The sequence below is a fragment of the Malaclemys terrapin genome, chromosome 8 (assembly GCF_027887155.1).
Source record: "Malaclemys terrapin pileata isolate rMalTer1 chromosome 8, rMalTer1.hap1, whole genome shotgun sequence".
Taxonomy (NCBI): domain Eukaryota; kingdom Metazoa; phylum Chordata; order Testudines; family Emydidae; genus Malaclemys; species Malaclemys terrapin.
In genome coordinates, this window is record NC_071512.1 from 15,676,093 (window position 1) to 15,696,636 (window position 20,544).

Here is a 20,544-nt window from a genome sequence, read left to right on the forward strand (position 1 = left end):
TGAAGTATATACAAATGCTTTTATGATACTGTAGATTAACAATGCTTGAATGCATTACAATGTTTTAAATACTCGTCATCTGCAACTATAGAAAAAAAAAGTGGCTGGAGCTGAAAGCTTGGAAGAGAGCTCAACTCAGATATAACATGGCAGTCTTCTTACTCTCTGCTAATTAGAGCAGAAATCCAGTAGAAATAGACCCGTTAAGAGGCTATGCTTATCTTTTTTTCAGTAACTTAGCCAGTATGTGTTCTGTGGCATCAGAACACATATCTGATAAAGCAAACATCAGTTTAAAATGAAGATATCAGAAAAGTTAGAAAAAATGCCTTTGTTCAGACCCATTTGATAAAATGTTGCCCCAAAACATGAACCTTGCACTTTTGTTCTAACAAATTCAATCTTTTGGTGCTTACTCCAGGGAGTAGTTTCCACAGACAGAGATTTGCCTCTGAGGGTATGTCTACACTACCCACCGGATCAGTGGGCAGTGATCGATCCAGCGGGGGTCGATTTATCGCGTCTAGTCTAGACACGATAAATTGATCCCAAGGCGCTCTCCCGTTGACTCCTGTACTCCACCGACACGAGAGGCACAGGCAGAGTCGAGGGGGGAGCAGCAGCAGTTGACTCACCGCAGTGAAGACACCGCGATGAGTAGGTCTAAGTACGTCGACTTCAGCTTCGTTATTCACGTAGCTGAAATTGCGTAACTTAGATCGATTTTCCCCCTTCCCTCCTCCACAGTGTAGACCAGGCCTGAAAACACCCTTCCTCCAGACCTTGAGTTCACATCTAGGGACTTGGTAAAAGCCAGTTGATGTCTGCAGTCACACCTGGGTATGGGTGTAAAGGCAGTATTTAAGGTAGCTAAGTCCCAAACCAAGAAGACCGAGAGTGGACATAAGTTTTCAAGTACATAAAAGGTTGTTATAAGGAGGAGGGAGAAAAATTGTTCTCCTTAACCGCTGAGGATAGGACAAGAAGCAATGGGCTTAAATTGCAGCAAGGGCGGTTTAGGTTGGACATTAGGAAAAATTTCTTAACTTTCAGGGTAGTTAAGCACCCTGAAAGAAATTGACTAGGGAGGTTGTGAAATCTCAACCATTGGAGATTTTAAAGAACAGATTAAACAAACACCAGTCAGGGATGGTCTAGATAATACTTAGTCCTGCCATGAGTGCAGGGGACTGGATCAGATGACCTCTCAAGGTCCCTTTCAGTCCTATGATTTCTAACTTTCTAGATTGTATTCAGCATCTTGAATTGGCACCTGTAAATAGATGTGTATGCAACACAGATGTAATATGCATGCACCAAAACTACATATTCTGCACTATGTGAAGGTTTGGACTAGCATTCATTATATCATTTTCATTATAGAGATAATTATGATCATGGACATGATAATCTCTTGGTAAAAATGGGAATGGAGACTGGTTAAACCTTCTAAGGAGAGTGCCCATGAGGAAGCTACCTTTCCTGCATGATCATACCTGAGTTAAAAGCCAATAATACTTTTCAGAGGAGCTATCACATTCATGCTGGTCATAATCTAGATCCTGATTTTTTTTCCCCCACCCACATTTTCTTAATAAAAAGTCAGAATCACATTTGAGAATCAGGCACATCAGATGCATAAAGGTAGCATATGGAAACCAAGGTGGGAGGGGGGAAAAAGGAGAAGATTAAAGATAGCCCCATCATTGTGGTAACCTCCCCTCCCTGTCCCAATTTATACTGCTCAAAGAAGTAAATAGACATTCGAAAGGAAACTGGGGTCTTTTTCAGACAAACTGGCCACCTTTGGCTGAATACCTTATGGGGATTCTTCTTTTACTCATCAAAACCATTTGAAATTTGAAAATATATCTTTCTCTGTCTCTTACTGAAATCAGGGGAGGCACAGCATGTGTTCCTGTCTCTATTGCTCTAGATTGGGAGGTGCCTTTGTGCACCCTCGATAAAGTGGTCTTGTTCATACTCTGTATCTGTTGTGGAACTCTTATGTTTCAGTCCTTAAAAAGCTCAAGAATATCTGTATGTGGTATCATAGTGTGCATATGTTTCTAACAAGGTTTCAACTTTTCTTGCTTTTCCTTGTCTAGATCAAGATGACTGTCATACTAATTTATTTAGGGTGAATTCCCTTCCCCTTCTGAAAGTCTGTTAGTATCCTACTGTAGGTCTCAAATTTGCTTTAATGTTTTCTTTATTATGGCATTATAGTTCAATACATGTGAGTTTAAATTACAGTCTTTCACCAAAGAATACATGGTAATTTTAAAATCATGATCTTCTTCGTACTTTGTTTTCTTTGCCGGTTATAGAGCTGCTTATATCCGGCGTCAGAGGCACATTATATCCTACAATTCATGTAAACTCTCTCTTTGCAGAATATTTTGACTACAAAGACGAATCAGGGTTTCCCAAGCCCCCTTCTTACAATGTGGCCACAACATTGCCTAGTTACGATGAAGCGGAGCGAAGTAAGGCTGAAGCTACCATTCCCTTGGTTCCTGGAAGAGTAAGTTCACTTTGTGTGCTGAATGTCCCTAAAGGTCCATTTGTAGAATTTATATAACTGAATTAACTTAAATACTTTGTTAATCAAAATCTTGATTTATTTTTTCTCGTTTTTTTTTTTTTTGGTTTTTTTTCAGTGTTCTACAATATTTGTTTGAAAAACTTTTTGTCTGGTCCACTGGCATGATGTAAGACATGTCAATAACACTAGTGCAGGGGTCGGCAACCTTTCAGAAGTGATGTGCTGAGTCTTCATTTATTCACTCTAATTTAAGGTTTTGCGTGCCAGTAATACATTGTAACGTTTTTAGAAGGTCTCTTTCTATAGGTCTATAATATATAACTAAACTATTGTTGTATCTAAAGGAAATAAGGTTTTTAAAATGTTTAAGAGGCTTCATTTAAAATTAAATTAAAATGCAGAGCTCCCCGGACTGGCGGCCAGGATCCAGGCAGTGTGAGTGCCACTGAAAATCAGCTTGTGTTCCGCCTTCGGCACACATGCCATAGGTTGCCTACCCCTGCACTAGTGCATGCAGTACTGATTAATTTGGCAAGCTGATATAGGCTACATGTGTAGCTTCGCTGTTTATCTTACAACTTACTAATTTGTACTTCCAATGTACCTCCCATCAGAAGATCTGTCAGCACCCAATTTTTGAGTGAGTTCCTGTAGTTCAAATTCATTGTTATGAAACGGGAGTTGGCAAAGCTTCAGAGGTCAAGGCTCACTTCATACCTTTGTCTGGTAGACCATATCCTACCCACTCATCAAAGAAGAACAAAACTTGAACAGTAGGCGGTCATATTTTGATTTCTTTCCTACCTTGTTAGGTAACTTGGCTTTCCTCGTCACTCCTGGTCTTTTCTGGTCTGTGAATAATAAAATCCATTGTCTCTGACAAGAGATTTTCCTTTTCTCTTCTTCCATTGCTGTCTGCCCTCCTCCCTCATGCTCCTTGATCGCAGCTAGCATTTGGTAGTAGTGCTACCAGCATCTGCTGTCTAATGCTAGTAGCTCTTCTCCCATAAGAGCCTGAGTCCCACTGAGACCACATATGATGTTATCCCAGTGACGGAAAATGTTAGACAAAGACAGGGAGATAAATTGTGTGGTCAGTATTGGGAGTATCCTTATTTGTTTTCGGGGGGGCTACCTAAAAGAGGGAATCTCACCTGACAAGTCAGTATTTCATGTCTTATGTTATCTTTAGCAATTGTTCAGGTACAAAGGGGAGAAGTTTTAGATGCAGAAATGTTGTTGTCCTTAAGGAGTTTTTTCTTGAATGAAAAGATATTCTGTACCCTTGCAATGTGAGCTTTGTGATCTCTGCAAGTTGATAGTCCTTTCCCGTAAAATCTTGTGTAAGCTCATAACCTCAGGCTTGCTGTATGACTTTGATTGCATTAAACCTAACCTCCCTCCATTCCCTGTTCTCTCTTCACTTTTAGGAGGATGACTTTGTGGCACGGGATGATTTTGATGATACTGACCAGCTGAGGATAGGAAATGATGGCATCTTCATGCTAACATTCTTCAGTAAGTACCCAATAGAACCTTGAACTTTTCCTCAGTCCAGATAAGAAGAAGTTAACCTTTTCATGTACGTGACGTAGAGCTGGAAAAACTAGATATGGCAGTATGAAATTCTGGGAAGGAAAAAATTTCCCTTCCTCCTCTAGAAATGATCTACCATTCAGGCAGGTATCAAACTCTCCAAGTTAGTCTAGGGTTTCATTACAAACAAACCCCATCCCCTTCTTTTTCTTCTTTTTTTCACTAAAGCTCATCCCCCAATATCTGTTTCTGTTGCTCCCTATAAACCTCATTAATAACATGTTGTGAAGAGCTGTTCACCTCCATAAGGCAGTGACAAGAATGTGGAGATGCACCTCTTCATTCACTACTAAACCAACTCTTGCCTTATATATCTCCCATAATGCAAACCAAAATTTCTAGCCGTAGGGTAATAGCAGTAGAGACTCCTGCCACTCCATAATGTACCACTAGAGCGTGCTCAAGTATGGTGAATGCTGTCTCGTCCTACACCTTCCCCCCCCCCCCCCCCCAAAAAAAAAAAAAAAAGAGGCTGTATAAAATGAATGGATGATCAGGAGTTCCAAGGCTGTTCATTCACATAGTATGCTGCTGACCGTGTCATTGAGAAATCCTAAAACATCTCTGCTCTTTGTGAAAACTAGTTATTTATTTGGTTCAGTCAAACTTCTGGAACTATATATATTTTTTATTTTGGGGGGGCAAACCCATACTCTGTTTGAACTCTTAAAAATTGAGTTTAGTTGGTAATGGATTAATATTAAAAATGAAGTAGCTCTCAGTATTTTAGGAAAGGGCTAGTAGCAGTTGTCTCTGCGTTTGTATGGGAAGAGCATGAAAGCACTGGAAATATAGTGTAGCTAAATTGTCATGAGGCATTTTCTCTTAGTCTGAGTTAAAAGGGGGGATGTAGGGTTTCGCAGCTCAGAATGCACAGAGGGTCAGATATTAAATCTAAGTTTGTCTGCTGTTCATAAAGATTTGTGGGCAAACCCTGGTTGAAGCCAACACTCATTTCACTTGCAACAACTTGTGTGAAGTTTAAATTGCCTCCGAACAAGAGTGGGCAGGTCAAAAGTCAGTATGTGGAAGTGAGGCTGTTCCAGTGACCCACATATATGTGACTGCGGTGAAACACAAACAATGGAACATCTGTTAGTCTGCTGGCTCCTCAAGGAACCATGTACTGTGGAAGATCTCGGCAGGGCTACACATGTGCCCAACACTGGAAAAAACTGTGATGTGTAGTGGACAGACACGAGAAGAAGACAGCCTAAAAATATGAAGAGGCTCTTAATAGATGCATAGATTCCAAGGCCAGAGAGGACCACTGTGAGCAGCTAGTCTCCTCTATAGCACATGCCATACAACTTCCCCAAAATAATTCCTAGAACAGATGTTTTAGAAAAACATCCAATATTGATTTTAAAATTGTCAGTGATTGAGAATCCAATTGTAAATTGTTCCAGTAGTTCATTAATCTCAGTGTTAATTTTTTACGCCTTATTTCTAGTCTGAATTTGTCTAGCTTCAGCTTCCAGCCATTTTGACCTATTGCTTTCCCTTTGCTTTCTCAGTGGCTTTCCTCTTCAACTGGATTGGATTTTTCTTGTCCTTCTGTCTGACCACTTCAGCTGCAGGACGATATGGGGCCATTTCGGGGTTTGGTCTGTCTCTCATTAAGTGGATCCTGATTGTCAGGGTAAGTTAGTGCAAAAAAACAAAAACAAAAAGGCAGCCCAGACAAACATAAGGCCTCTGTGTATTTGCTACATTGCTTAATAAGTGGCTCATCTCAGTACACAATTAAATAGCATTTTTGCCTGGCAAAACTTGCACCTGCAAAAGCCTGGGTTATTGGGCTTTGTACTGTGCACTAAGCAGAGTGTTTTGGAAGGGGAAGAATCCTGTCCTTTCCCACCCCACGAGCAGGGGTACAATGCATCTGTGGCTAGTGCCCCAACCCACGTGAGTAGCTGCTGCCACTCCACACCCACTGGTGGCACCACTCAGTCTGACATTTCAGCTTCCACAAAGACCTCTGCTCTCTGACCTGTTCAAGGCGGTGTGGAGCGGACCCCCACAGCATACAGGGGATATAAGGCCTCTCTGCATGGCTGCTCCCCTCAGGCAACTCACAGTAAGGCTAATGTGAGGCATAGAGGGCTTTGTGCTGACTCTTCATGCCAAGAGTGAAATTTGCCCTAAATCCTTCAGCAGTTCCTTTTTGAAGATTAGCTTGTTTGTTTCCTTGACCATCACAAAAGTTCCTTGGGGACTGTTTCGATCCAGGTGTGATTTTTAAATAACTCTTTCTGCTTGCTTTATTCTCATCTGAAACAGTAAACTTGCCTGCTGTGGCACATCTAGCAGTGTGCTTTGGGAATGGGGGCTGTTATAGACTGTCTAGAGGTTGAAGAGAGCTGGTAACGTGACACTGCTCTGGGATGGTAGGCTGGTCCTTGTTATTGTAATAAATAAGAATAATGTGCTAGAGGAGTGCTGCATTTTTATAAGTGTCTCTTTCTTATTAAGAAAAGCAGCTTGTGTAATATGTAGCTGTATGTTAAGCAATATTTGTTTAAAAGAGATACTACCTACCCCAGATGTTTTATTCTTGAAGTAAAAAAAAATCTTCTATGTGAAAATAAAGCAGGTCAGGAAAGCAAAGGCTTTTAATGGGGAAAGGAATGAAAAATTATAAAGCTATATCTTTGTGAAAATGTCAAAGCAATTTCTGTCCAAGCAAACATGTCATGTGTGCAGCCTGTGACTAGAAAAATTGCAGGCAGATGTTGTGCAAGGGAAACCAATAAAAAAATAGGCTCTGAAGACCAAAAGCAAAGAGATTCAGAGTTAAGGTCATCACTTTATCCTTAATCCTTTTGTGCCAGGACTCAGATCCTGCAAATATGACATCTAGTGAGATAACTGTCTCCATTGTACAGTGCTTAGGTACTACAGGTGTCTCATACAGAAGACCTAAGTGCCATTTCCTGAGATAATAAGAAAATGAAGTGAGAGAGACTGGCAGCCTTAACTGTGAATTTGATTTCAGCCTTAGTATCTAGTTTTTCGAACTTATCCTTCTTCTGATTTAAACTTTAAAAAAATGAAAAATCAAGTTAATAATCTACCACTGACAACATAATGAAATTGGATTCTATAATTATATCAGCACCAAGGGCACTTTTCATTTAATAGGAAGCAGTTTTCCCAGTAACAGATTTTCAAGTCTGAGGATTCCTCATACCTACAAGAGCTTAACTTCGGCATCACTGCTGTTTTGTTACATCATCCAACCTTGAAGTGTAGTTAGCAGGGGTTACTACTGCAAGCCTGGCCTTTCGCTTCCAAAATTGGCAGAGGCTGTTAGGCAGCAGGTGGGTGAGGGAGAAGGGGAAGAGCTGTCATTCAGCAGTGTCTCCCTACTCTGATCTCAGGAGAGGTATTAGTGAGTGTTGAACTGTCTTGTATACATCTTCTTGGTCACAGTGGAGCAGTTTTTAATAATTGGGATTTGTAACTTGTGCCTCTCTTACAGTAAGGCTATGTCTATGCTTATGGCGGTCTGTGGAGTACATATACCGCATGCCTCCCTAGCACAGGTATAAAGTTAGAGTGTAGATGGTGAGGCACTGCTTAGGCAAGAAGAGTAAAGGTGCACCAGAACCTTAAGGTATATACCCTGGATAGCCCTCTACGCTTCCAAGAAATGCCTCCCCATCTACACTGCTATTTTAAGCAGTGTAGTATCCCACTGCTAGATCCTTTCACTGTCCCGTGTGACTACACACTACAGTGTGGATGCAGCCTGCTTTTCACTGTGGCTTGTGGATACACATATTCTACATGCTGCCTCCAGTGTAGACAAGACCATAGAGGGCCCAGTCTGGCTACCACTGACATCAGTGGGAGCAGGATTGGGCCCAGAAAGTATCAAGTGTTATAATTTCTGGTTTTTTTTTTAGTTCTCAACCTATTTCCCTGGTTACTTTGATGGTCAGTACTGGCTCTGGTGGGTTTTCCTTGTATTAGGTAAGTCCTTATAACATTTGAAGTTATGCAAAAAGTCTTTTAGAGACAAGTGTTGTTGTATTCGTTACCAGATGTTTAAAGGTGTACGGCCAAAATATTATCTTTTTTAAATGATTTTATTCTGGTAGTGAATGTCTTCTAGATTGGTGTGTGTGTATTTAAATTCCTCTACTGTCATCAAAAAATTAAGGAGCAAAAGCATACACGTCCTCTCACCAAAAAAGAGTAAGAAAATCAGAGAGCAGCACTTCCTCACACTGACAGTAGCTGCTAGGAATTGAATCACTGGACTATGGCACTCAAGTGATTAAAATGCAAGTAGACTGATTTGTTCTAAATCCTATACTGAGTCTCAGACACTCTTGGGACCATCATGAGGACTGGTGGGCCCTTTGAGAAATTAATTTTCTACAAATATGTAGATCAACTTTGCTGCACCAAAACACCAGTTACATGGGTACCAAGTGATACTTAAGTTTGTAGTATCAATCTGTAATGCATGTCACTGTTCCAAATATGCCTCCTGGAGTTGTAGCCAGCTGATACTCAGCAATTCTGTTCTTTGACTCTGTGGCTAATATTTAGCTGTAAATCTACCTATGTGGAAGAATAAAAATGATAGTACAGTGAAACTGGTACAAAAGACCACCTTTCTAAGGCAACCTGTTGCCTGAAAAGACCACCCCAAAGTCTCCCCAGACATATTCAGTATAATTCTGCTGCATCTTTTTGCAGTTGATTTTTGTTGGTTCCTAGAGTGTTGCCTACGACACATTTTTACCTAATTGAAGAATCTTGGCATATTTTGAGTTGCTTGTACTAGATAAAGGAATTCTGCCATCAAGCGGCGACTTAATTTGTTGCACACAAAGGAGGTAAAAGAATATTATTTAGTACTTAGATAACATTTTCCATCTAATGCTCTCAAAAACTGGAAAAAGTATTGATGAACTAAACCTCCTGCAGTGAAAGGAGAAAAAATAATTGTAATAACATCAGAAGTGTGTAGTGTGGAACCAGAAATCTTATTGTTGTTTGTCATGTTGGGAAAATGAGTAATATTTTTAATATATATTTTTTCCCTTTAATCGTCTACTGAAATCTATCTCAAAAGTAATTCAATTCAGAAACTTACTGGGTCTGTTCTTTCAATGGTGCATAAGATAAGTAAGATAAATCTCTTGTATCACCGTTTTCAACTTTCCATTTCAAAGACTTTGTTCTGGAGCTTGATCCTGCAAACTCCCTACTCAAGAAAGAGACCCCATCAAAAATGGTGTATTTGGGGACTGGGGCTTCTAATTTCTAATTTGTAATATTTTAATAAAATGCCTTTATTTTCTATAAGGTTAAGTATAGAAAAAAGTATCACAACCAAATATATATTAGTAATAATAGTCTCTTTTCTATAACACTCTTAATCTAGAAATCCCAATCATATGTAGAAGAGATATATAATCTACATATAAACACACAAAATAAGCAGCAACATGACAGACAATAAGGTTTCTGGTTCCACAATGCACACTTCTGATGTTTCTACAATTATTTTTTATCCTTTCACTGTAGGAAGCTTAGTTCATCAATACTTACACAGTTTTTGAGAGCATCGGACGGAAAGTGCTACCTAAGTACTAAATAATGGTCTACCTCCTTTATGTGCAACAAACTAAGTCACCACTAGATGGCAGAATTCCTTTACTTAGTACAGGGGTTCTCAAACTTCATTGCACCGTGACCCCCTTCTGACAACAAAAATTACTTCATGACCCCAGGAGAGGGGACTGAAGACTGAGCCTGCCCAAGCCCCACTGTCTGGGAGGGCGGGGACACACAAGACATAGCTTGAGCCGCACTGCTCCGGGCAGAGGGGCCAAAGCTGAAGCTCAAGGGCTTCAGCCCCTCGTCAGGGGCCTGCAACCCGAGTCGTGCTGTCCAGGGCTGAAGCCCTTGGGCTTTGGCTTCGGCCCCAGAGGGCCGGCTTTAGGAAGTGCGGGGCCCGTTTCGACGGGGCCCCAGCAGGGATGACTCACTCGGCGGCACTCCGGGTCTTCACTCCAAGTTTTCTGCAGTACTGAAGGACCCGCTGCTGAAGACCCAGTAGGGAACCACCCGGTGAGTACAGCGCCTTCCCCCCGCCATCCGACCCCCACCCAGGTCCTGCCCCTGACTGCCCTCCTCAGAAACCACAACCCATCAACACCCCCCTGCTCCTTGTCCCCTGACCACTCCTTCCCAAGACCCCCACACCCTAACTGCCCTCCAGGACCCCACCTCCTACCCAGCTCGCCCTGCTTCCTGTCTCCTGAGTGCCCCGAGCCCATCCACCACCACCACCCCGACAGACCCCCGGAACTCCCACGCCTACCCAACCCCCCCCCCATTCCCTGACCACACCCCCAGAGCCTCTGCCCGATCCAACCCCCCCACCCACTCCCTGTCCGTGGGACTCCCTGCCTTATCCAAAACATCCCCCGGCCCTGGTCTCTTACCATGCCACTTACCCACACTGGGGCCGGGGCCCGGGACGGGGCTGGGGCTGCGCCGCCATCGCTGGGCCGGAGCCGGAATGGGCTGCGCCGCGCCTCCCTGCAGCCCTTCTCGCGCCCCCCTGCCCCAGCTTAACTTGCGAAGCCGTTGCGTGTTTCTGAACCCTCCCAGGCTTCCCGCACAAACATCTGATTTGCGGGAAGCAGGGGAGGGGGAGGAGAAGGGGGGGCAGAGCGTTCAGGGGAGGAGGGGGAGGTGAGCTGGGGCCAGGGGTGGGGCGGACAGCTGCCGGAGCTTGGGAACCAGCTCCAGCTCACCACTGGGCGTGGGGCCCTCTTAGGCGCGGGGCCCGATTCAACGGAATCGGCCTAAAGCCAGCCCTGGGCAGTGGGGCTCGAGCTTCAGCTCCGGGCCCCAGCAAGTCTAAGCCAGCCCTGGTGACCCCATTTAAAGGGGGTCGTGACCCACTTTGGGGTCCCGACCCACAGTTTGAGAATTGCTAACCTAGTACAAGCAACTCAGAACAAGCCAAGATTCTTAAATTAGGTAAAATGTGTCGTAGGAAACACTCCAGGAACCAGCAAAAATCAACTGTAAAAAGATTGCAGCAGAATTGTACTGAATATGTCAGAGAAAATGATACCGGATCTTTAGTGACATAATCATAAATTTCCAAGAAACATGACTAAATTTCATAAAACTATTCCTCATTTATTTGAGTTACTACCTTTTCTAGATTGGCTTGATCACTAAAGCATTCATCCTGTTAATAACGTAGCTGAATTCTAAGTACCTTAGTCCGAACTTACCGCGGGTCCAGACGCGGCAGGGAGGCTCCCCCGTCGATGCCGCGTACTCCTCTCGCCGAGCGGGAGTACCGGCGTCGACGGTGAGCACTTCCGGGATCGATCTGGGATCGATTTATCGCATCTTAACCAGACGCAATAAATCGATCCCAGAACATCGATTGCCTGCCGCCGGACCCTCCGGTAAGTGAAGACATACCCTTAGATTTCTTTAGCTGACTTCCAGATTTGTAGAACTAACTTCTTGGTAATTAGGTTTACCCTTAAAATAAACTTTCTTGTTGTTCATTACTATGGAAATCTAAAGCTTTAATATCATAGTCCAGAAACAAGTCTATATTCAGTTAAATGCCATAAGTGCTAAGAATCAGAGGCCTGCTCTGTAAGACATTCTGAGATGGACTGTCCTTTCTTAAGTAGAGAAGAAAACATTGGAAATTATATAGATTTTGTTTCTTAAGTGAACAAATGTGGTTTTTTCCCCACTTAGGCTTTCTGCTGTTTCTCAGAGGATTTATCAATTATGCAAAGGTTCGGAAGATGCCGGATACATTTTCCACTCTCCCCAGGACCAGAGTTCTCTTTATTTACTAAAGGTAAATCTTATACACTTTTTGAGGGTTTTTTTGCTGTTTTTTGTTTTTGTTTTACTTTACTGGGCAATTTCTTTAGGCTGGGTCTGCTCTGCTATAATTTCATAGGCCAAAGTCAGTGGCTGATATTTTATTTCCTGGCCTACCAGCTACTGTACATGCTTCTTAGTCCAGCTTCCCTATGACAACACAGCAGGAGTTTAATTTGAAGTATCAAGTATCTGTTCCAGAATTTGATGAAGGGAATTTTAGATGCCTTAGATTCCAAGATTTGAAATACCAGAACAGATCCCTATTACTTGGTACACTTGTGCACCCTGGAGGATGTGATTTTAAGAACTAGTAATGCGCTTGAAACATGTGGCATACCTTCAACATGAATTAAGGTCACAGACCAAGCCTGAGCAGAGGCATATAGCAATATCTTTGGCTTATGGCCCAGAACCAGCACTTCATCTGGGTTTTCTGTATTACTCATTCTCTGCCAAGTTCTGGGAGAAACTCTGAAAGCCACTCCAACATGCCTTTAACTAATTGTAGTACCTGAATAATTTTAAGGGTTTTTTTTTGTTTTGTTTTTTTAAACATCTAAAATTCACCCACTTTTAGGCTGCACATTAACTTGTCTTGTTCTTGTCCTTTGCTGAAATCTTGGTGGGACCTTGATGGAGGCTAAAGTAGTTCAGCTTGTTTAGCGCATTTCCTTCATACAATAGATAATGGCTAGCATTAACTTTCTTTCTCTTGAGGCAGAAAAAAATCCCTGTAAGAAAGAAGTTGCTTCCCAGATGATGAGTGCAACACGATGCTCGGTGAAGCTAGTTTTCCCCAGGACAGAGCTGAAGCAGTTGTAACCAGGGCAATAGCAGAAACACAAAACTTTAAATCAGGTGTCATTAAATTGTTTGGCTCTCAAAACCAAGGCTTTGTTTTCGTGTTCCATTGTCTCTTCACTAGGCAGGAACAACACACATTGCAAATGGTTTTGCTTTATTAAACTGAACCTGAAAATGCTATAAAAAGAAATTACTATGTGATGGGTTGGTTGTTTGGGTTTTCCCCTTCTTAGGGTTTGTGGTAACCTCTGAACCCCTCTTAAATTCACATTGTTACTGGTTGTACAGCCATGTATTTAATACTTGAATGCTAAAGCTATTTCTGGTCCCAGCAACTGGTATTCTGGTCTTCTTGCTCTTCAAGTGACTTGACTCTTCATTTCTTATAGGAGTTGCTTGGTTCCTGGTAGCATAGACCTTGAAGCCTTTGTTTTGAAATGCAAGTAGTGATTTTGTGCCTACATTTTTGGGTGCCCAACCTGAGACACATTAAAGGGGCTTGTCTTTCAAAGTGTAGGTCCTCAGCACTTTCTGAATCAGGCTTCTTTAAGATGTCTCAAGTTGGGCATCCAGAAACACTAGGCACTATGAAAATTTAGGCCTTGATGTTTCCACATGCCCTAAACTTCACTCTGTTGGACTCTTCAGATAAACCAATAATGTGAAATATTGAAGAGAAGCATTTCAAAACACTTCTGGTATCACTATAGCATCCTTCCTCAAATCAGATTCCTCTTTTACTTTTTCTGGTGCCAGTGAAGGGAAGCTGCTATTTCCCTACCTACCGTCTCACAATTTAAAAAACTTGACTATATATCTAAAAATTATTTATTATGAAAGTTAGAGGATATTAGAGGTTAACATTAAATTCATACATTTGGTTCTAGTATCTAGAACAACCACTACATGGTGGTGATCTCATTCTCCTGATTCTTTAATGCAGAAGTTTTGAGAAGGGTAGTCTTAACTTCATTCCATATTTGTATCTAGAAAGAAGGCGTATATTGTAAGAACATCTATATTGCCATATATTAATTGTAGCTAGTCACCAAAAGTCTGGTTTGTTTTGCTAAGAAAGGAATTGAGATACATATATACTAAAAGCAGCAGAGAGTCCTGTGGCACCTTTAAGACTAACAGATGTACACTAATACATCTGTTAGTCTTAAAGGTGCCACAGGACTCTCGGTTGCTTTTTACAGCTCCAGACTAACACAGTTACCCCTCTGATATATACTAAAAGGAGATTCTTGGGATAGATGTTATGGAGGCTGAGAACAAGACCATAATTAACAGTGAAGATTAGGTATGTAAGTTAAAATTTTAATTGGCAGAACCAGATCTGAGTATTGCTTGCTCTTTACAAGGAGGGTGGGAATTTGATTCATGTGAGAGTGTTGTCTGTTGGAATTGTTCCTATGTACAGTAGCTTGTTTTGACTGTTTGTGTTTGGCTTATTTGTTTTCATAGCATAGAGAACCTAATTTAAAAAAAAACTATATGAAGGGGCCTAGAGTCCTTATCAGAATGGTTCTGACCAGTGATTCTCAAACTTTTGTACTGGTGACCCCTTTCACATAGGAAGCCTCTGCGTGTGACCCCCCCTTATAAATTAAAAACACTTTTTAATATATTAAACACCATTATAAATGCTGAAAGCAAAGTGGGGTTGAGGTGGAGGCTGACCGCTCGCAACCCCCTGAGCGGTCCCGACCCCCAGTTTGAGAACCCCCAATTATGACCTTTTACTCCTCTTTGACTGAGACATCTCATGTATGGCAAAGCTTGTGCATGCTGTGGAGAAGAGTCAAATTTATAAAGTTACCCATAAATATTATCTAGCTGTGCCAGAGCGGACGACTGTTGTGTAATCAACACAGACTATTCAGTTCTGACAAGCATGTATATGCTATATATACTGAAATGTGAGTTCTCTTTGACAGTCCTTTCAGATTCTTTGTCTTGTTCAAATTGAATATAATTATATGTGAGGTGTACATTTGACTACAGAGAAGACAAAAAGTTTTATTAAAGGATTTTGTGACCCTAAAATGTTGGATTTTCCTGTGTTAAACCACATCTGTTTTATTTATTTAGATTTAAAACAAACTATACAAAGAACTGTAGGTGCCCTGAAAGCCTTATAACAGCATAATAATGATCATCCAGCAACAACAGAAATCCTATCTGGATATACACCAACCGCCAGCGAGTAAATCAAAGCAACAAAAAAGTTCTTTCTACCCTCTTCACTCTCCCCATAGCCCCGGGAATATACCCCCATCCTTCTCTAAACATGCCGTTTTAAGGATGAAATAGAGGCTAATTTGTCCTTAGCAATAATACCAAAGACTGACTTGTGTAAGTCAACTATTTGGACTGCATTGCATATGTCTAAAAAACATTATAGCACATATTTGATCAGTCCCCATGCAGCTGCTGTAGCTGCACATATCTCCCTGGGGTTTCTACATCTGCTGTGCCTCTGTGGTCTGTGTAGGTGCTTTGTAGGAACAAAACACCAGCTCTTCCAGTTGCCCTTGTGCCACTTCTCCTTCTGAGAGAGCGGAAGTAGACCTAATTCAAAGAAGACTTTTCACGTGTTTTGTTTTTAAAATGCCCTTAAAGTCTCCGAGAATCAATAGCTGTGAAAAATGCTGACCACTGAAGAAACGAAAATATTACTTCTAATTAGCATTTGCTTGCTAGTGCACTCCACCCACATCATAACACCATTGATGAGAGCCAGACATGCTGAGCTTAATAGAGAGGGGATATTATAAATACACAATTTGCAGTAATATTGAAGGTAGGTGGTGGAAAGAATCACCACCTATGTATTGGGAACCTTGTGAAGAAGTTAGTGTTACATTTTCTCTGTTTACTTTTCCTTAAAAAACAGATCCTTTTAGAATTAGATCATTTAAATTTGGTGATGGAATCCAGCATGTCAGAACCTTCTCCACATATGCCTGTACTGATTGACCTTGTGAGGACATGGAATGAGGAGAGGGTAAAAGATTCCAAAGCATGGCTCAGGCTTCCAGAAGAGGCCCAAGGATCATAGCTTGCAAGTGGCTTGTGAACTTGGAGTGGGGATTTTCTGAAGATATAGCTTTTAGTTAACTTGAATTACAAGCCAGTGTGTATCACTTAAAAAAATAAATAAATAAATGAACAGAGCTGTTCTTGGATAAAATCCCATCCGCTGTTAGTGAGTGACAGAAGTGCACAGAATGCTCTGGAACCTATCACTGTTAGGACGGTGATTGTTGGTTTTAGTTTTCTGAGGGACTGGGGAGGGTGCTTTGTGCAAGCCAAAAGTAGTTAACAGTAAAATGAACCTGGCTGAAAGCTTGGCATATGCTATTTAAATACTGTGTTCTAATGGGTCATGTTATCTATCACTGCTGGAAATCTTCCTGGTATATGACTGCGTGCATTTGGCAGGGCAAATCAGTATCCAAGCAGAAGATACAAACTACACTGTAGGTGTACTAGTTTCATACTTTATCCTTGCTGCAAAAACATCGCAGCCCGAGTAATCAGGATAGAGAGTTTAGGAGGTTTGGCTTCTCCTATATCCCATATGTTTGCTAGCATGTAGCCATATTAGGGGCGCAAACAAATCAAACCAAACATGGGGTTAAAGTTTGCTCTGCCATTATTCAAATACAGGTTAACTCCAATGCCTTGAGTGATGTTGTTATGGATTTACACCAGCATAACCAAGAGCAGAATCTGGCCCGTTGCCTTCCTTTTTCTGTTGCTTTATGTTCTAAAGGGGTTTGAACTCTAAAATTGTCAAATAGGCAGAAAACTACTGTGTAATTGTACCATCGCTATAATCTTGTAACTGTGCTCAGATGCATGTCATATGTCTTCCAACATCCTGCACTCTTTATGAACTACATCCTTCTCTTAACCAAAATAACCATCTAACTATAGTTTCAATATTCAATATCCTTCTCTGACAGATGTTTTCTGGCAAATGTCTTCCTGCGTTAATGAATTCTCCCTCAAGAAGTAACAGGACACCTGCAGGAAGTGAATCAAGACTCTGAACACAGAAGAAAAAATAATCACCTGCTTTAAAATAAATAAATAAATAAATAAATAAAAGTACTGTTGAAAAAGAGAAGCATTTCTTTCTATTTGTTTCTAGGTGTAAAATTTTAATAGTTAATGCAGAATTCTGTAATCATTGAATCATTAGTGGGCTAATGTTTGAAAAAGCTATTGCAGTCAAGTCTGTGGTGTACTAATAATGCCTTATATAGTATTTGTAGTATAGCATGAGCTATGCCCCTGTAGCCAGTAGGGGGCAGTCTTGCTTTATTTCATTCTCCATCTTAACAATGATTCTGGAATCCAATATTTTAGTGTAAAATATGTATAATGCTGGCTATTTTGAAGGGGTGTTCTCAAAAGTTTGGAAGACTGTTTTGTTATGACTACATTTTTGCACATATCTATCTGCTGTTAAATCTAAAACTGTGCTGTCTCTATACCTGAAAGTAAAATCAGTGTGCACAATAGATTCTTTATGGCATAATTGGGGGGAAAGTATTCTTTTGAAGGTGGCACCAGTATTGGGTTTTTTTATAGTCTCTTCTAAATCTTGCAGTATATTTTACTTTCATACTGCATACTTTTTGGACTATATAGGGATTTCCGCAATATATACTGGTAGTGTAAAGCTCAAAGATCATAACGCAACTTTGTGTAAAAAAAAAAAAAAAATTTGATCTTGCAAAAGAGAGGTCATCATTTTTTTGTTGTTGGCTTTGGGACTTTTGAGATGATCCCTAACATACCTGTAATTCTTGCTTTTATAATTTGTGTTAGCAAAAACTATGATGCATTATAAGTGTAGATTTAATGTGCACTTTCGTGCTTTCTGCCAAGTGGTAATTCACTTTGGAGTTTTACTATGTTAAAACTGTAAATATAGCAGAACATTAATAAATGTCACTTATGTAGCAATTTTTGCTGTAGACAAGTGTTTAATTTAGAAAATGAACTTTATTGGGATCTGGATATCAGCTGCGAATACCATCTATTTAATGTCTTGCAAACCAGTGTGGTACAAATGGAACTTTATTTTCTGCTAGAAGAAAGTTTTCTACACATCTATTTTCTGAAATTCAAGGTCTTTCTCCCTTTATATAAACAGTTTGTCAAGTCCTTCAGGCAATGTACAAATACTAGCTATCCTTCTGGCAGTTTCGAAACAAGTGGTTATATGAACAATTTTAAATTGTTTTTGCTAGTCTAGAATGTATAACTCTATCTGTTTGTCAAATGATTTATTCATAGTCTTCATGATTATACAGTTGTGACAAATGAGCAGTTGAACTTACAAAGATCTGTGCAGGTTACACAGAGCCTTCCTTTTTAAATAGGAATAAGTATACACATTTGCAGCAGGAAGAATTAAGTTTACCCTGCAAAGTAATATCTGCAGCATTAGAGAACTCGAATTCACATTTGCCCAAACTTGGTAGATTAGCCTCATGTTTATTCTCTTGACGTTTGGGCCTTATTTGGTCTTGTATATTCAGAGAACTGGAATATTTTACATTCCTGTTTCTGTTCATTTGGTGGCCAAAGACTTGCCCAAGATGTTCAATTACTCGTTTAAGATATCAGTTATAGTTTAAGGAATCATTAGTTTTTTTGGGGGGGAGGGGCATATAAGGATGTGGGGGGAATATTCTGTAAAAATGGGTGAATGGTTGGGCTTGAAGGATCTGTTGTTGTTAAATGGAGTTCCACACTGGCTTCTCTAAATTCCAAGTTCAAATAATTATTTTGAGGTTAAGAAGCAAATCTTATGGCAGTTAAACCATTTTATACCACACAGGTGGTGCTGACAGTTGTGTGATTAAATTTAATTTATCGCACACCTTTGGCCTCTTCCCTTGCCCATTAGTTCATCACCCTAGGACTCCCAATATTCTAAATTCTTGAGCAAGTTTAAATAGCAGGCATGTTTTTTTTTATATCAACCTTGCATAAAAATATATTTTTCCTTGAATGTAAACTATCTTCCTTCCTTCCTCCCCCCCCCCCACTCCCCCCACAATAAAGGATAGTGGCTTGAAGCCTAAGTTGAGTATTCACTTCTGCCCCCGTGACAGTTGTAATGTCCTCTATCTCATGCCATGGCATATGCAGAATACATGATGGTGAGGCTTTATTGGCACATATTTGGGATGACATGTATAGCTCACTCAGTAATGCAGCCATCCCAAACTTATGCCTATAAGAGCTTTATGCCACACCGCTGTGTTTTCCTCTGTCTTTTTATTTAGATAAAATTGCATTCTGATCAAGGGCTTAGGTTAATCTTGCTAACCCTATACATACAACTCCCATTAAATGGAAGTAACATGCACAGAAATGCAAGAGGAACAGGTTCTAAGTGTGTGGTGGGGGGAGGGGGTGGCATGTGAAGTAGAGAAAATGCTGCAGAGGTCTATACTTCTCCGTTAGAATGACCCAGTAAGGGTTCACTTTGATAATTTAAAAGATGGGGTAACAGGAGAATTTACTTCTGGGAATCTAGAGGGCTTAAGCACAGATGAAAAGAGAGATTGACCCTATAGTGAATTACTTTGGGTTTAAAAATCTCTCAATTTCCATATAAGAAATGTCAAGCTGCTTTGGACCCTTTAGCTAGCTGTGTATGGAATAAGAGATCTAGGAGATTCTGGGCTTGTCTGCATACAACAAATTATAGCACTTTAACTATACTGGTATAAAGAAGTACAACCCCCTAATGTGGGTGCAGTTATAGTGATACCAAGGTGCTTTATACTGGTATAACTATTCCTGTATGGGAAGAGGAATAAGCTATATTTCTATGAGCAACCTTTATATCAGCATAACTGTCCACACTAGAGGTTGTTACAGCATAGCTATTTCAGTTAAAAATAAATAAATCACACCTCTAACCAAAATTATTAAAAGATCAGTTGTAAGCACCTAGAGGATAATAGGGTGATACATTGCCAACTTGGATTTGTCAAGAACAAATAATGCTAAACCAACCTTTAATTTCCTTCTTTGACAGGGTTACTGCCCTTGTGGATAGGGGAATGTAGTAGACCTGATCTATCTTGATTTATGGCTTCTGAAACAGTTACATGACATACTCATAAGCAAACTAGGAAAATGTGGTCTAGATGAAATTACTGTAAGATGGGTGCACAACTGGTTGAAAAGCCATACTTAGGGTATGTCTACACTACGAAATTAGTTCGAATTTATAGAAGCCGGTTTTATTGAAATCGGTTGTATGCAGCCGATTGTGTGTGTCCACACATAAAATGCTCTAGGTGCTCTAGTCGGCGGACCGCGTCCACAGTACAAGGCTAGCGTCGACTTCCGGAGCATTGCACTATGGGTAGCTATCCCACAGTTCCCGCAGTCTCCGCCGCCCCTTGGAATTCTGGGTTGAGATCCCAATGCCCAGATGATGCAAAACAGTGTCGCGGGCAGTTCTGGGTACATGTCGTCAGGCCCCTCCCTCCCCCGTCACAGCAACGGCAGACAATAGATTCGCGCCTTTTTACCTGGGTTACCTGTGCAGACAACATGGAGCCCGCTCAGCTCAGCTGAGCTCACCGTCACCATATGTCCTCTGGGTGCCGGCAGACGTGGGACTGCATTGCTACACAGCAGCAGCTGCT

At 40.9% G+C, this 20,544-nt stretch overlaps 1 protein-coding gene across 1 annotated transcript in view; it reads left to right on the top strand.

Moving 5' to 3' along the window:
- NDFIP1 (Nedd4 family interacting protein 1) overlaps positions 1 to 17,834 on the top strand; it is a 32,057-nt gene extending 14,223 nt beyond the window's left edge. The window contains exons 3-8 of the mRNA XM_054037170.1: positions 2,397 to 2,527; positions 3,979 to 4,066; positions 5,662 to 5,786; positions 8,056 to 8,122; positions 11,909 to 12,014; positions 16,825 to 17,834. Of these exons, the coding sequence (XP_053893145.1) occupies positions 2,397 to 2,527; positions 3,979 to 4,066; positions 5,662 to 5,786; positions 8,056 to 8,122; positions 11,909 to 12,012 (515 nt within the window). The 3' untranslated portion in view covers positions 12,013 to 12,014; positions 16,825 to 17,834. The remainder of the gene's footprint in view (positions 1 to 2,396; positions 2,528 to 3,978; positions 4,067 to 5,661; positions 5,787 to 8,055; positions 8,123 to 11,908; positions 12,015 to 16,824) is intronic.
- The last annotated feature ends 2,710 nt before the right edge of the window (positions 17,835 to 20,544 follow it).